Here is a 16750-nt window from a genome sequence, read left to right as displayed (position 1 = left end):
AGGAGCAAGGCCTCTGGAGGGCTGCCGACTCCCCTGGGCCTGCACGTAGCAGCAGAGAGCTGGTCTGGGGGCAGCAGGCAGGACTTGTCCCCTTAGCTAAGCAGGGTCTGCCCTGGTTGCATGTGAATGGGAGACTCCATGTGTGAGCACTGCAAGAGATTCCCCCCCCCCCCAGGGGATGGAGCCGCCACTCTGGGAAGAGCAGAAGAAGGGTCCACGTTCCCTCCCTGGTGGCCTCTCCAAGATAGGGCTAAGGGCGACTTTTGCCTCCAACCTTGGAGAAGCCGCTGCCGGTCTGTGAAGACAATACTGAGCTCGATGGACCAAGGGTCTGACTCAATATATGGCAGCTTCCTATGATGCTACAGGCCCTGTGCAAGAGCTGGTTTCCCGCAGGGGCTCAGAGCAGCAGCTGATGCTACAGCCACCCCAGTTCATGCTGTGTGCTGCGGCGGGGGGGGGGGGGGGCGCTACTTGGCACCTGTCCGCAGCAGCTCCCTCCCTGCACACGCCACACCCACAAGCATCAAAGCAGAAAGTGCTGCAAACCCCACCCCACCCCCAGAGAGAGTGGGGAGGGAAGGTGGAGGGGTCAGGGCTGAGGGGAAGGGGTCAGCTCTGGCCCATGTTCTCAGGCAGCCGAAAACTCATGGCCAGGGCAGCTGCACCTTGGGCAGGAGAGTGAGAGAGGGCTGAGACCGGGCAGCGGGGGGGTGGGGGGGTGGGAAGCAGCCCTGGGGTGGCTCACCATGAGGGCAGCATGGTTTCGGCAGCGGATGGCTTTGTGGAGCGCTGTCATCCCCTCCCGCGTCCGGAAGTCCAGGTGTGCGCCGCCATTCCTCAGAGCTTTAAGCACGTCGACACTGTACTCCAGCTGGGCAGCCATCGTCAGGGGGCATTCTGCAGCAACCCCCCCACCCCAGGAAAGAGAAGACACAGATCTGAGAAACGGGCCCTTGTCGGACCGTTCTCTCTCCGGGCCGCCCTCAGCCGTCTGGGGGGGGGGGGAGGCAGGCCTTCCCCACCCACCTCGCCAACCCACATGAAGCCCGCTAGGGGGGCACGTCCCCTCCCCTTCGAACAAGCCTTCCTTCGTCTCCTTGGTGTGCCAGGGGCTGTCCAGTGCACGGGCGGAGGGAGAGGCTGGTGTGGCTTCGGTTTGGTTAAGCAAGCAAAACCGTCTCCACCCTGGCATTTGGCAGATGAGCAGTGGGTGGAATGGGAGGGGTCCCTTGGGCCAATCAGCTACCCGAAGCAATGCCTCAAGCCAACAGGACCCCAACAGAGGCCTCCTCACGTCCATCCCTTAACGATCAGCACACCTACACCTGTCCCAGGGGCCGCAAGATCTGCTCTGGGAGCCCGGCATGGCCTGAGCAGCACCTGGATGCAGCAGCGGCATGTCTGAATCCCACCAGGGCAGGAGGGAGGAAGAGGCACAACCGGAGCTGCCACGACCCAGAGTCAGCTGCGTCTCGCTTGGCGCCCCCTCCCCCTCCTCCTTAGGATGAGCCACTGCTGCCTGGACGGCCTCCTGGAGGCTGCTCTGAGCTTTCCAAAGGAGAGTTAGGAATCAGCACACAAAGTGAACGCAGAGGCAAAAAGGGATCCCGGTGTCCTGGCCTTGCTGGTGCCACAGTGGAGCTTGACCATCTTGTCAAGTGCATTTCTGCAGGGATCTCCCGAACACACAGAGAAGAGGAGGTCTGTATGTTAGGATGTGGCCTCCTCCCTGCAGGATCAGGCCCGCCTATGGGAGGCAGCCAGGAGCGTGAGGCCGCTCTGCTGCGGAATCGTTTTCCTGTTCTGGGAGAAGCCGCAGAGTCTGCAGGGAGATGACTTTTTCCCTAAACTAATTGAAACTCTTCCACTCATACTATGTGAAAGAGGGTAAAAAGTATGATATACTTATGAATATTAATTAGCTGCTAGTTGAAGATCCAAAGAAATGGCTTAGAGATTCTTTCAACACTGGTGGAATATCTACTTGTATGTGATCATTTGGACTCTCTGCAATCACTGTTGATGCATAAGCTAAACATGAATGGGGGAGCACTACGAATAAGCAAAGCAAAATAGTTCTGTCTCCAGTACCCAAAAAGTCATGAATTCTAGGGCTACAGGCAACATTAAAGACGACCAGAACAAAACACAGGCTGACATCCAGACAAACAACACACACATACAGAATGCTTTCTTCTAGGCTGTCACGGTGTAGGTGATTTTCAGTGACCTTCTCTTCACCCGGAAAAGTTCTTTTCCACCCAAAAATATGTCCCTGAGGGTTGTGCAGCCCTCAGGGACATATGTTCCGGTGGCACATAGTGTTTCAGAGGGAAGGGGAAATCAGAGGAAATTGCCTCTCCCCATATACAAGTCCCTGCGCTGCGTGAGCCTGGAATGCAACAGGCCTGCTTCCTTCACAACACACACACTTAATTTGTCTGTCAGCCAATGTTTCTATCTGAATTATTTTTGGTACTGGATTTAAAACCATTCCAGGAAAGAGTATATAAATGTTTGGAAACATCTGAGCATAATAATGAAAACAAGACCACTGTTGGGGTGGGGGGAAGGAGTCTATCAATGAAGATAGTCTTGTAAGAATGAAAGCTGATCTAGTTTGAATACAGGAAAATGTCTGCAACTCCACTCTGGAACTGAGAAGCAAGACAAGACAGGGAGAACAGTGGGGGATTATGGAGGACTCACAGCAATGGAATCGGTTGACTGGCTCAAATGAACATATAGAAAGACAAGTAAAAATATAAAGATAATTAGAGAGTGGAAAGGAAAGGTGGAAGGTAACTACCTTCTTCCATTTTTCCACCACTGGTTTGTGCCTTTAATGGGTTCTGATTTTGTAGGAACTATAGCAACTGATGCAGCATGTAAAGTTCCATCAAGACATGCTAAAGCGGGGTGGATTTCCTCCTGAGATTGCATTCCATTTTCAGAACTCCTCTGTTAGAGGGCAAGTAATGAATATATTCAGAAAAGGCAACCTAATCAAAGCTGAGGGCACAATAATTAAGACCTGAGCATATCCATTTTTGAAGAGGAGACAGACAATAACCTAACAGTGTCAGTTTATGTTCTGAATGAGGGGCAGACCAAGGAAGCACCGGTGTTCCCAACAAAGCAGTGGTGCTGCCCTCCACATTAACACCATGGGCATGTCTGTGGGGAAGGGTGTGTGTGTGAATGTTCACTGGTCTCCCCTGCTCCAGAAGTGGATGCTGGCATATCCATTTTTGAAGAGGAGACAGACAATAACCTAACAGTGTCAGTTTATGTTCTGAATGAGGGGCAGACCAAGGAAGCACCGGTGTTCCCAACAAAGCAGTGGTGCTGCCCTCCACATTAACACCATGGGCATGTCTGTGGGGAAGGGTGTGTGTGTGAATGTTCACTGGTCTCCCCTGCTCCAGAAGTGGATGCTGGAGAGAAACGGATTAGGTGCTCCAGACACCAGCTGTGTGTATCTCAGATGGGACCTCCAGCAGCCAGTCTCCAGGGCTGGGCCTGGCCTCCTGCACCAGCCCCATCCTGGTCCATTAGCAAGATGGAGGAATGAAGACCTGATGGCTCAGGGCGCCCTTCGGGATGCCGTGTCAGCTGGAGCCTTGTCATCCGAGCCCAGCCTGGCTGAAGCCGACTGACCCCCTGGCTGCATAGAACCCTTGCCTGGAGGCCAGCCTGGCAGTCTCGGCCACTTGCCAGGGTTCCCTTGCCCTGCCTCTCCCTCCCTGTCTCACTTGCTCCTCAATCCCAGCCTGGCCCTGACTATCCCCTCAGCGCCTCTCAGTCCGGCTTGACTGCCACCTGGTACCCGGCCCTGGCCCAGCCGACTCCTCCCATCCCTGGCCCACCATTTCTCCTCCTCCTCCTCCTGCATCTGAGCCCGGGCCCAGGAAGGGGCACGGCGGATAATACTGAAAAGGAGGCAAACAAGCTATGGAAGGGATTTGAACATGAAACGAACAATACTTGTTCTAATGAATGGCTGCAAGTTGATAATTAATATTTAGAACTTATAGTACAAAGATGTCAGTGCAGAAAATGATTAAATAATAAAAAGAAGGATGGATCTTAGTAGTATTTCTTTGGATGTTAAGAGGACTTAATAATAGTATCAAAATACAAAAGATAATTAGAAGTCTTCTTAAAGAGAAACTAGCTAATACATTTTTACAAGAGCTGCATTTGATTAAGAAATATGGGAAATATTAAGAGTAGGAAATATTAGGAATGGTGTACTTTTCCTTTGCCAGCACTAAATCCAAAGAGGGGGCTGTTATTATTTCACATAAAGTGCAATTTAGGATAAATTAAAAATGTGAGGATGAGGATTATCTTGATGAGAGGACCAACAGGAGTGGGAAACGAGCCATCAGTGATTTTAAATGAGAGTCAGATATACTCTCTCTATATATATATCTTGATACAGTATACGACTACGAATATTTATATACCGCTTTTCAAAAAAAGTTCCCAAAGCATGAGAGACGGAGGGGAGAGGGAGGGAGGGAGATACAAACAAACAAACAAACAAACAAGATGGTCCCCAGTCCCCAAAGAGCTCACAATCTAAAAAGAAACCCAAGACAGACCCCAGCAACAGCCACTGGAGGGATGCTGTGCTGGGGATGGAGAGGGCCAGTTGCTCTCCCCTTGCTCAGTATAAGAGAACCACGACTTTAACAGGTGCCTCTTTGCTCAGTATATACAGGCAGCTTTTGAAGTGGTGAGCCACCTAATGGTGTAGAGGAGAAATGACTTGATTATCAAGCCAGAGGTTGCCAGTTCGAATCCCTGCTGGTGTGTTTCCCAAACTATGGGAAGCACCTCTATCGGGCAGCAGCCATCTAGGAAAAAGCTGAAAGGCCTCATCTCGTACTGCGCAGGAGATGGCCATGGGAAGCCCCTCCTAACAAAGACAACCACAGGGCTCTGTGGGCGCCAGGAGTCAGAACTGACTTGACAGCACACTTTCCCTTTCCCTTTGGAAGTGGTGGCTCTCATACTGAGCAAGGGGAGAGCAGCTGGCCCTGTTCGGCCTCAGCACTGCACCCTTCCAGTAGCCACTGCCGTTTCTTTTGGATGGTGAGTCCTTTTGGGAACCATTTTTACTTTCGCTATATAAACAGCTGTGAACCTCTTTTTGTTGGAAGGGATGTGTGTGTGTAGTTGATATAAAATTAAATACTTTACTTCACAAAGTAAAAGGAGAAATTATACCAATAAACAACCTAATAAGTTTCTAGAAAGATTAGATTGCTTACATCTGGAAGACAGATGGCAGTTATTTAATTAAATAACAATAACAATAATAACAACAATAATAAAGTTGTTTATTATTATTATTATTATTATTATTATTATTATTATTATTATTATTATTATTACACCCTTGTCAAAAAAGTCTTCCCCCCACCCCGCCTCCTCAGTGAATTGTTTATTGTCTAGCATTGATTTGATTTTGGAATCCTCAGTGATTGCAAAGAAAAAGTTTGAGCTCACTTTGATCATACTTTTATTAACATACAGTTGAACACGTAAGGAAAATGAGGGAGAATACGAAGGCTTAGTCAGAAAATACTTGTGGCTAAACAGATCAGAGCCAGCCCTGGGCCCACTCCCAGCCCCTGCACCAGGATGACGCCTGGACCTACCAGCCAGAAGAACCCCCAGAACTGGAGGCCCTGGACCCGGCACTCGCCAAGTCTGAGCCTGAACCTCCCGATGAACCAGCCTGTTCCTCGCCAAGTCTCTCTCAGTCCCCTGAGCCTGCAGACCAGCACCAACAATGGACCAGGCGAGAGGTGCCCCTTGAACCTCTCCATTCTCCCAGACAGAGACAGTCAGGGCCTGGGCAGGCTCATCGGAGGCAGGAGGCGTTCCAGACCTCATTCCAAGCAAGCTGCTCCCTCAGAGCTCTCCAGGATTCTGCAACCCCACCTGCCTGGCCTGGCCACATCACTACATGGACCTCGAGGGCTCTTGTTTGTGGAATGGGACAGGTCCGCACTTGCACCAAAAGCAGTGGTATATAAAGAGCAACGCACTGTATCGGAAATAGCAGAGGCTGAGAAATCACTAGCATTTTCTAACCAGAGTTTTTATGAACTAGAGGATAAACCTGAAAAATCATTAGCCTGAAGAGAGAAACAGCGGAGGGAGAAAACACGTGTGCCATCTTTAAGCACTGCTAGCAGAATGAACATTAGACAAGATGATATTGTTAAAGAGTTTCAGAACCTATCAATCTATCTGAAGATAGAAAAAAATATTAAGCAAAATCCTATTTACATATTGGAAAGAGGACTGTTATAGAAGCATGGTTATACTTAGGGAGAGAAGGGGAAAGTGGCTTTTCCCATGTAAATTTCAGTTACTTTGTAAAGTTCTGTCCCTGATAAAATCTACACCATTTGTCCAATTGTCTTGGAATTTTGTATATATGGAGAAGGTGAGAAGCACTAGGTGATAACCAAATCTGATAAAGTTTACTCAAGAAAGTATAGAGACAGAGGAGTACAAAGCTTACCCAATTGTTAGTGACCAGAAATCAGCTTCATTTTTTATTGCACTTTGGGCTTTTTAATGTCCTCTATTACCACACAAAAATTCCACTGTATAGCGAATTACATTCTTTTCCGCTGTAAAGAGCTATCCATTGAGTATTTTGCCCATTATTACTCTTGAAAGTTCTCATTTTGTGGACACACCTTGCTGTACCTATGCAACTGTTCTCTGCCTACCCAACTACACATCACAGGCATCCCATATGAGAAGTGTCCCATTTTGTCTCTCTTTCCTACTCAGATTTAGTGAGTCTGACTTTTACAAATACTATAGACAATACGGAAGTTCATACTTAATGTGTTCACCTTCAGTTTTGTCTCATATCATCATCATATATGTCAGCCTTGGCATTCAACTTTCATGTCTACAATACTGGCATATAGGACAGAGATTACTGTAGGTGTATGTGTGAAAGATTGGGGTGCAGCTATTTCTGTGGACATGAAAGACTTTGCCCAGGCAAGGTCAGGGTACCATATATGTCTGGATGGGGTATTTCTTTAAGGTGGGATGAAATACGTGAATGACAATTATATGATGGTGATAGGATGCAAAACTGAAGGCGAGTACATTACGTTTGATTTTCCACACTTATAATATGAGTCAAAGTCAGAAGCACCTTAGATTTTATCCTACACTGGAGTCATTCAAGATTCGTATGGATATGAAAGTGACCAGAGAAGAGGTCAAAAGTGTTATAGAATGACTCCCTCCTCCCCATCCAGGTTTTGATGGACTCAACACTGAATTCTATACACTATTTAAGAAAGATCTAGTGGATGCATTAACTCAGTGAGGCTATTCATATGTGGGTGCAAAACTGGACTAAAGGAGCCTAGCCCGGTTTTGCATGCTCATGTGAACTGCTGGGATTGGGCCCGATCCTGGCTGCTACACAGCAGCAAACCGCCTAAGTAGCCTCCCTTTAAAATGAGGTTAAGGGAGCAAGCACTCCCTTAACTTCATTTATTTTATCGTGTGGCTGCTTGCAGCTGCAGCTGGCACACTCAGGTGGTGGTGGTGGTCCCAATAATGCACCACGCACTTGTGCAGTGGAGCTCGTGGGGGGGGCAATACGCAGAGGTGCTTCCCTGCATTCCGACTCTCGAGCTGCAGGGAGAAGCCAAGGGTGCTGGGGAGCAGGATACTGTGCTGGGGTTGGACTGGGCCAGTTGCCCCTCCTCTCTGCTAAATATGAGAGAATTGCTGCTTCAAAAGATGCCCCTTGGCTCAGTTAGCAGGGGTCGTGAGAAGCAGAAGAGAATCCCCACTTTAAAAGCTGCACAAATTTAAAGTATGACTATGAAATGCTCAAACTGATGAAACAGGATGAGAGGACTGATGGAATCGCTTATGAGTAGTCTGGCAGTGGAATACATCTTAAATATAGCTCCTCCTGATGTCCAGACTAATGCTGCACTGTTTATGAGAGGGGAGGGATTATTTTAATTAATTTCCCCTTCCAGCTAAAGCCCACTGTAATGCCTGAACATATTGTTGAGAGGAACAGTGGACTTGTATGTTTTGAATTATTACAGCAATGGTTTATATGTATAGTTATTGTGAACCGCGCAGAGAGGCAAACAGGAAGTCAATATTCACTTATGTGTAGAAATTAGATAAATGAATGCAATTTGAATGTAAAAGCTATTGTACAATCCAATACAAATTTAAAATGCAAAAGAGAGGTACTGCGGACTTCAGAGGGAAGGGGAGATCAGCGAAAATTCCTCCCAACCCCTCATAGGTCACTGCGGCATTAACCTGCATACAAGTCAGCATTAATATGTATGTCTTGCATATTACAAATATTACAAAAACAGGAATGTTGAAATTTTTTATAATCCCATAGTAAATTGCCTTTGAAATGTTTGGAATTTTCTTCTTCTTTTAATGTTGGCTCCTGATATATTGCCATAGTTTCTTTTAACATGAGACCTATGGGATAATTAGACCGATTTGTTGAAATTGCTTACACGCTTACCTAGGAGTAAGATGCACTGGACTCAGTGGGACTTACTTCTGAGTAAAACAGAAGTAATCCTATTTGATTAGGATTGTGAGGGATCTTTTGTGGGGGAAAGAATGCATAATGAGATAGAGAAGTAAAGAGGAGATTCCTGTTTTCCAATTCACCCAACTCATACTGGATAAATATGAAACTTAGATGGACCACTACAGTGGGAAACTAATCTTGAACAAACAACAGGAGGACCAAATAGACTGAGAAATATAATCTACAGTTCATCCCATCTTATTTATTATATTTATATACCACCCAAAACTGTATCTTATTATCTTTATCTTATTAGATATTAGTAGGATCAGAACAACCATTATAGCTAAAATTTAGGTCTTGGCTCTAACTATTATTGTTAGAGCCAAGACCTAATTGTATCTGAAAACAAATGTGGAGCTACCTTTGAGAAGCAGGTATGAAACTGTCCCCACACTTCAATCCTACAAAAAGCAATTGCAAGATTTTTGCACACCAGCATTTAACACTTTGGTGGCAGGAACAGTCCTGGTTGCTGGCACAATTCTGACAACAAAGCAGATCTCCGGTGCATGTTTGGTGGATACAGAGACAGGCCTTGGACACAGATCCCGAGTCAAACATATCAGACGCCTGGGGTTCTGGTTCCATTAGAACCAACATGAGTCACAGTAAGATATTTGGAGCAAGTAGGATGATCACAGGCAGTTGTGAATCTATCACCTCTTTATGGCTGCAAGAGCGCTGAAAGCACCACACGGGAAGAAAGAGAGAGACCATCAAAGTCCAGCAGGCAATAAAACATTGGCCAGGGACCAGGTGCCTGAAATTGACTTATCTGATGCATATGAGGAAAAAGAATACTGATCACATTAATCTGAAAGATAAAGATCTTTGAATACTGGAAGAATCAAACTGGTATCATGAGATGGCCTGACTGTATGATTAGTTAAGAATATCATTACCCTAACACTTGAGCCTTTCTGATGAATCTGAATAGATTATTTATTTAGAACATAAAAACAGCCCTGCTGGATCAGGCCCAAGGAGGCCTACCTAGCCCAGCATGCTGTTTCACTCAGTGGCCTACCAGATGCCTCCCCAAAGCCCACAGGCAGGGGATGAGGCCTTGCCCTCTCTCCTGCAGTGGCTCCCCTGCCACTGGGATTGAGAGGCATCGTGCCTCTGAGGCTGGAGGGGGCCCACAGCCACCAGACTAGTCGCCAAAGATAGACCTGTTCTCCATGAATTTGGCTAAGCCCCCTTTAAAGCCATCCAAGCTAGCGGCCATCACCACATCCCGTGGCAGAGAATTCCATAGGTTAATTATGCGCTGTGTGAAAAAGTACTTCCTTTTGTTGGTCCTAAACGTTTTAGCCTGCAGTTTCATGGGATGACCCCAGGTTCTAGGGTTGTGAGAGAGCATGACAGATTTCTCTGTGTCCACTCTTTCTACTTTCGATTCCTTCCATGCCTAATTTTATACACCTCTATCATGTCTCCCCGTGGTCATCTCTTTTCCAAATGAAAGAGCCCCTGAGGTGATAAATAATATAATACGATTGATTGGAGGTATACTGGACATTTTGTCAGTTTTCATTTTTGCATTTTCTCATCTGATACAATGTAAGATAGTTTTTTAAAAGGTCCACGCAAGAACCTGTTAAAGCATGGACTGCAGAGCATGAAGGGGACGGAGCCAGAGTAATGTGATCACTCTGGGCTCCCACTCCCAAATGTCTCCCCTCCACTTTCCTCATACTTGGACCAAACTAAAGGGCTCCTCAAAGGCAAAGTGTCATGAAGACAGATCTCAGATGTACAACAGATTAAGGCACAAAAAATTCCACAGTCAATTCAAAATGCTGGTTCTCATCTACAAAACCCTTCTGGGCTTATCTCCGGGATCGCCTCTCTCGGCCAGTTGTATCCCGACCTGTGAGGACTTCCCAGCTGGCCCTCCTGAGTGTCCTGGGGCCTGGTGTACTGAGTGGTGCCTGGGCCCATAGGAGGGCCTTCTCTGTGGCTGCCCCTCTTCTTTGGGACACTCTCTCCCCCCAGATTAATTCAGCCCCCTCCCTGGCTGCTTTTAAGGCCCTGCCTAAGACCCACCTGTTTCGCCTGGCATTCTTATTTTAAATGTTATTGGTATTGTTGTTGTTCACCACCTAGAGTCTTTGGAGGAGGTGGTATATAAGAAAATTTTAAGAAATAAATAATAAATAATCAACCTGTCCAACAGCAGAGACAGGAAATTGCAGCTCTGAGCACAATACTGGCAATGGGGTGGTGTTGGTTTTGCTTAACAAAGGGGTTCCCAAAGCTGGGTTCCCAGATGTTGTTGGACTACAACTCCCATCATCTCCCATCACTGTAGTCCAACAGCATCTGGGGATCAACTCTGAGAGCCCCTGGCTTAACCCGTTCTTCTTGGACCATTTCCCTGCTCCAATACACCTATATAACTGCTTCCCCATCACTGGAGGCAGGGCCATAGCTAGGGGAGAGGGGGCCCATGTTCGCCCCTCTCCCCGGTAGCCCCTGGGAGTGAGGGAGATAATGAAGAAAATAGGGAGGGGTGGTTCAGCGGGGGGGGCCTCAGGAGCTGGGGGGACTTGGGTTTTATTATAGCTACACCCCTGAGTGCAGGAGAAGGCACAGGACCTTGCTGTTCAAAGGGATGATTTTCAGCAGAAAAACAGCCGGAGGGAAAAGCGTTAAGCAACCCTCCTCTCCCACCTTCTCGATGCTCCATTCAAGACTGCAAACTCTCCCAATCAATTTTCATTTGGGAGCAGAGGGAGAAAGTCAGGGCAAAGTTGCACACAGCTGAGCCTCACACACATGTCATCTTTGGCAGAACTGGGGCATTTCCACGCCATCCCATCCCTTCACCTGAGAAGCCGAAGGATCCATTGACACAAGACGGGGCCAACCCTGCAGCTTCTTTGATCCTGGGCGGCTTTTACACATGCCAGCCAGTTTTCCCTGTATGGAGCTGCATAAAGCAGTACAGGTTGGATTATTTCCAGCCCATAAAGGTTTACGAGCTCACAATTGCCAGTCCCAAGGAAGCCTCCATGCACCACAGATGCCGAACGGAGGCTCTGCTAGGCTCAGCGTTCAGCATCTCCGCCATGGCCACAAGCAGAGCAGCCCCTCTGCACGCGGAAACGCGGCCGTTCACAAAATGCCCACAAACCACTGGGAGCCCTCTAAAGTCTTTGTGAAACACAGAAGCTTCTCAGCAGCCCAAAGGGATCGTCTGGCCTTTAACAAGCTCACCCTCTGGATGAATAAATCCAAGGGCAGAATATCTCTTGCTGCAGAAAGCCGATATTTTTGTCCGGTCATTTGAGGATTCTGTACAGAAGCATAAAGGCAATTTGTGCAACGTACTGGAAGCTAAGTGCCTTTTTGCTCTGCGGCTGCAGCTCAGCACAGAGAGCGCGCTGGGCAGGCAGGAGGCCTCTGGTTCACTCCCAGTCTCTCCAGTATAGAAAGAAGAGAGGCAGGGCTGGGGAAAGAGCCACATCCATTCCAAGGGAGCCATGCTCTGGCTTCAGCGAAAGGGTGCTGGGCAAGGACCGGGGCCCGGGGGGGGCGGATTCGGCTTCAGTGGCTGAGCTACAGTCACATGCTCCCCCAGCCAGGGGCTAAGCACAGCTGAAATCCAGAGGACCTTTGGGAATAATCCTAGGACTGAGAGGCTGCTCCATCGATGCTCAGAGAACTGAAGGTTTGCTCATAAGAACAGCCCTGCTGGGTAGTCCAGCATCCTGTTTCCCACAGTGGCCCATTCCAATTAATCTATGGGTTCTTATAATTAATCTATGGATGTCTCTGCCACAGGGTGTCATGAAGGCCACTAGCTTGGATGGCTTTAAGAGAGGAGGACAGGTCCATCAATTCATGGAGGACAGGTCTATCAATGGCTACTAGTCTGGTGGCTATGGGCTGCCTCTATCTCCAGAGTTAAGATGTCTCTCAAGCAACACAATATTAACTAGCAAAACTAACGAGGCTAATAATATCAATAGTACTAGACTGAAGTTCACAAAGAGGCCTTTTAGCTTGAGATCCAAATTAAATCCACTCAAGGCTGACCAGAGAAACGGTCTTACGAGAACAGCTTTAGACTTTGAAGAGAGCAGGAAGAGAGGGGAGCAAGAGATTTCAGAGCAGAGATTAGTATACCTAATTCCTTCTGGTGTGTGTTTGGACCCTTGTTGCGCGATTGATACCGAGGGACCTCTCTCCAGGGACAAGCAGGGAGGCAGGATGCCGGCGGGGTGGGGTGTCTGTGTGCCACTCGCAGTTCAGGAAGCAAGTAAAAGTCCAAAGGAGCCTGATCTCAGGAGACCAGTTTCTTGATGGAGGCAGCCAAGCATGCTGCACAGATTGAGCCTGGGAGCAGGGCCAATCTGGAGGCAAAAAGTGGGATGGGCACAAGAGCCAAAACACAGCAGGATGATATAGCTGGTGCCCAGATGCACGGACACATGGTGGGTACATCCAGAGAAGGGGTGCACTGCTTGATGGTCTCTTGCCCAGGGGCCACATGTTGACCACACCTTTCTGCCAAAGAGGGTGACATCCGTGGCAGACAAAAGAATGCATTTTGTCTTGTTCAGACGTCAGTGGGTGTGCTCTAAAAACACAATGCAGTGAGTGGGATTGAGAAACCTGTGTGGGGTGGAGTGTATGGGCACATTAAAGCTTATCTTCGTGGGTCAGGAAGACCTGGGTGTGATTGGAATGTTTTACCTAATGCTCTTCCTGAGCCTCAAGCCAACCATTAACACTTCTGTTAGAGAGATGAGCCTGTTGTACCTTATCTACTCCTTCCTGTGAAGGTGATAAGCTCAAAGGTTAATCCAATGTGCCAACATGGAGGGGAGTTCTTTGGCCATTCCTGTTAGAAGAACAGCTCTTAACTCGTGTCTACTTTGGCTTCCTCATCTGTGCTAGGAATCAGAGAGGAGAGCAAGCAGAATAGTCCTCTTTCAGTCGGCAGGATAGGCTTGACCTGGAGTTACCTTCCCCCATGCTGCCTGATAAGCAACATTCCCTTGAGTTCAGAGAGTCCAAAATGGAAACTACAAGCCTGTCGCACCAAATCACGTACAGGGGTGCTACTGGGAGCCCCCAAACAGGCTGTCTTCGTAACAGGATGCTGGGCTAGACAGGCCTTGGGTCTGGTCCCGCAGGGCTGTTCTTATGCCTCTGAGAGAAGCCCACAGGCAAGAGCTGAGGGCATGTCCTCTCTCCTGCTGCTGCTCCCTTGCAACTGGTAACAACTAACTAACTAAATAAATAAATAAATAAATAATAGTAATAACTTTTAACAACTTTATTTGTTAGCCACCCCATAACAACTTGTTCTCTTGTAAAGGGTAAAAGCCAAAGAGAGGCTAACAGGCATTCAATTTTCTGTTGCACAATTTCTACATTAATCCATAATAGTGAAAATTATCAAAATAAACAAGCTTATACTTGGCCAAACTTAACCAAACTTTAGCAGCAGGCCTCTTGTCTTCAAGAGTGACCTTACAGATGTTTGTGAGCCGGAAGCTGTCTGAGTGGGGGAAGTTAACCTATAATAATGCTAGAAATGTTAGGCGGGGTTCAACCTAGGCCAGAAGAACAGGGAAGCCACTAAATGGCAGAGAGACATCATGTGGGCAAAACTGGGCAATGATTCTGGAAATACTGAATAACTCATCGGGCGTACGTGATCGTGGTGGCATGTGTAATCACAATGTGTATGTGATCAGACGCACTGCCAATTAGAATATGATCAGCAATTGTTTTTGTCAAGCTGTTTGAGCTGAAGATATAAAATGGATTGTATTACATTTTTTGGGGTCTGGATGTCTGACAGTCCCAAAAGGTTTTAAAACTGCCTTGCTTTGCCCACTTGGATGGTGGTAAGATAGAAATAAAGGCTTAGCAAAAATTTACCTGAGTTTCTTACTAGGGGGGATTTTGGGGGACAACTTGCCAGTCTTATCACTGCCTGAGGTCAATAAGAGATAATACCTAATAAATAAGAACCTGGAATTTCCTAAACAGGACACTTCATTTGAGAAAGGTCAACTCACCTAAACACCTTTTTGCCCATAATTTGTTTAAACCCCATTCATAATCATTTTTAACCCTTACACTGGTGCTCAAAAATATTATTTATTTAAGCTATTTTATGCTTCCAAGTGCAGTTCAATGTATATTATCTTTGCCAAGGACAAAAAAAATAATGATACTAATATTCTTGTGGTGTCTTATGGCAAGTTAGATAAGCTGCAGAAATTCACTCAGAGCATACATTTTTTTTAAAAAAAATTGTGTGATAGTGGGGAAAGAAAGTTATTTTCAGCTGTTATTTATTTTTTCCTTATTTTCCAACTGACTGAAAGATAGACAAATGTCACCTTAGGATGCAGAATGTGCAGCTCCATCCCTATCACCAGGGATATTTGTAATTAATTGTTTTTTGAACAGGGATGGGGAGGGATTGATACATTTTTACTTCATAAATATACCAGACTGTATGACTCCCTGAGCTAATAGTTCGTTTAAATAACACAAAATTCATATCATGTTCTGAAACTGCTACACAAAACCCTAAGTTTGAGAAGGAAGCCATTCTTGCTCCCTAGAGCCGCTCTTCAGACCCCTTCATGATGGCTCCCCAGCTGACCGCTTCTGCTTCCGTATCCAGCACAATCGCTTGTCCTTCTCTCCCAAGCTCTCCACAGCCCTGGCCCCCTCTCTCTTGCTGCCCTCTTCTTTCCTCCAGTCCTTGGTGGCTTCTGGCTCTCTTCCACCTCCCCACCCATCCTCCCTGCCACCCCTGATGCCTGGAACTCCATTCCTGAAGCAACAGTCCTCGCTGCCTGCCTTCAAAGCCTCCTTTGGCTTGACCCCTTGGTCCTCATTCCCAGCTGTAGCCAGCATTTAAGGACCTGCCACTGCATCTGCTCCCCTCCTTCCCCTCCCCTCCCCTCCCCTCCTCTTTCTTGCTCCCTCTGTTTTCTCTGCTGCCCGCTTTAGACTGCCTTCTCCTCCTGCAGCAGGGGCCTGCCTATGTTGCACAGAGGTACACAGAGGTAGCTGAATCATAGATAACTACTAAACCATTTTCATATTTTTGGAACTCCTGCAATCCGGATTCCAGCCTGCCTTGTATTCTGAACCTCACCGTTCCACCCCAGCAGCTTCTGAGAATTCTCCTGGGACCTGATTATGCTCTAGAAGCTACTTCCAGACCTCGATCCTGCAAGTACTCTGATCCGCACCAGCTGAAGGTATGCCGGGGACATGAGTGTGCCAGCTCTCCTCCAGAACCTACTTATTTATTTTCCACCTTTGGAACACAGACGAGCTAGAAGGCAGCCCTCAAATTTGAAACCCAACAATAAAAACAATAAGCAAAAGAAAGGAAGGGTGGCGAGGGGGAGAACACCACCATGTTCTTTTTAAATGGAGACTGCCCTGAGCCATTTTTGGAAGGGCGGTATAGAAATCAAATCGAATCAATAAATAAAATAAAATAACAAGCAAATAGCAAAGCTCACCATTCAGCTGAACTCCCCCCCCCCACAACCAGCCTCAGCCTCAAATGCCCCCCCCCAAATGCAAACTCACCCCCCTCAGCAAGACTGGCCAGCTGCCAGGGCAAAGGCTGGCTGCTACCGTTTCAGTGGCCCCCTTGCACCAGAATGTGTTTGGTTTGCTGTGATAATCCCCAAGCCCAAGCAGACCCCAGAAGATCTTCCGGGTTTCCAAGCAAGTGGGGACGCTCTCTCCAGAATAATCTAGGCAGCCTTCCGTGCTGTCTCCTGCAGCAAAGGCATTGTACAATATCTTGACCCTGCAGAGCAGCTGGAACATTCTGGCACTCAAGAGGTCATCTCAGAATCCTCTCATTTTGGAAATGGGGAGGATGGACATAAACCAAAGCTTTTCTAAGTACCTCAGAAGATGCATGCAGAAAGATACTCTGACATCCCCCCTTTCCACAGGGATGAAACAGCAAAAGGTTGTGCTGGAAGAAGTTGCTGCTCACCCTCCCTCCCATCTTCTGCCCTCCACAAATCCTAGGGAGGCTTCTAAAAATGCCACAACTTCCAGCTCAGCCTTCTGTGCCCCTTGCTCTCCTGAGAA

The 16750-nt window shown here is 47.3% G+C and overlaps 1 protein-coding gene across 21 annotated transcripts in view; it reads right to left on the bottom strand.

The window, feature by feature from the left end:
- SHANK3 (SH3 and multiple ankyrin repeat domains 3) overlaps positions 1-16750 on the bottom strand; it is a 463679-nt gene that overhangs the window by 273124 nt on the left and 173805 nt on the right. For all 21 annotated transcript variants that reach the window (XM_053255561.1, XM_053255566.1, XM_053255564.1 and 18 more), the window contains one exon: positions 749-900. In XM_053255561.1, coding sequence (XP_053111536.1) covers positions 749-900 — 152 coding nt within the window. The remainder of the gene's footprint in view (positions 1-748; positions 901-16750) is intronic.

The sequence above is a fragment of the Hemicordylus capensis genome, chromosome 5 (genome assembly GCF_027244095.1).
Source record: "Hemicordylus capensis ecotype Gifberg chromosome 5, rHemCap1.1.pri, whole genome shotgun sequence".
Classification (NCBI taxonomy): domain Eukaryota; kingdom Metazoa; phylum Chordata; class Lepidosauria; order Squamata; family Cordylidae; genus Hemicordylus; species Hemicordylus capensis.
Note: the sequence above shows the minus strand (reverse complement) of the source record. Positions and strands in the feature narration are given on the sequence as shown.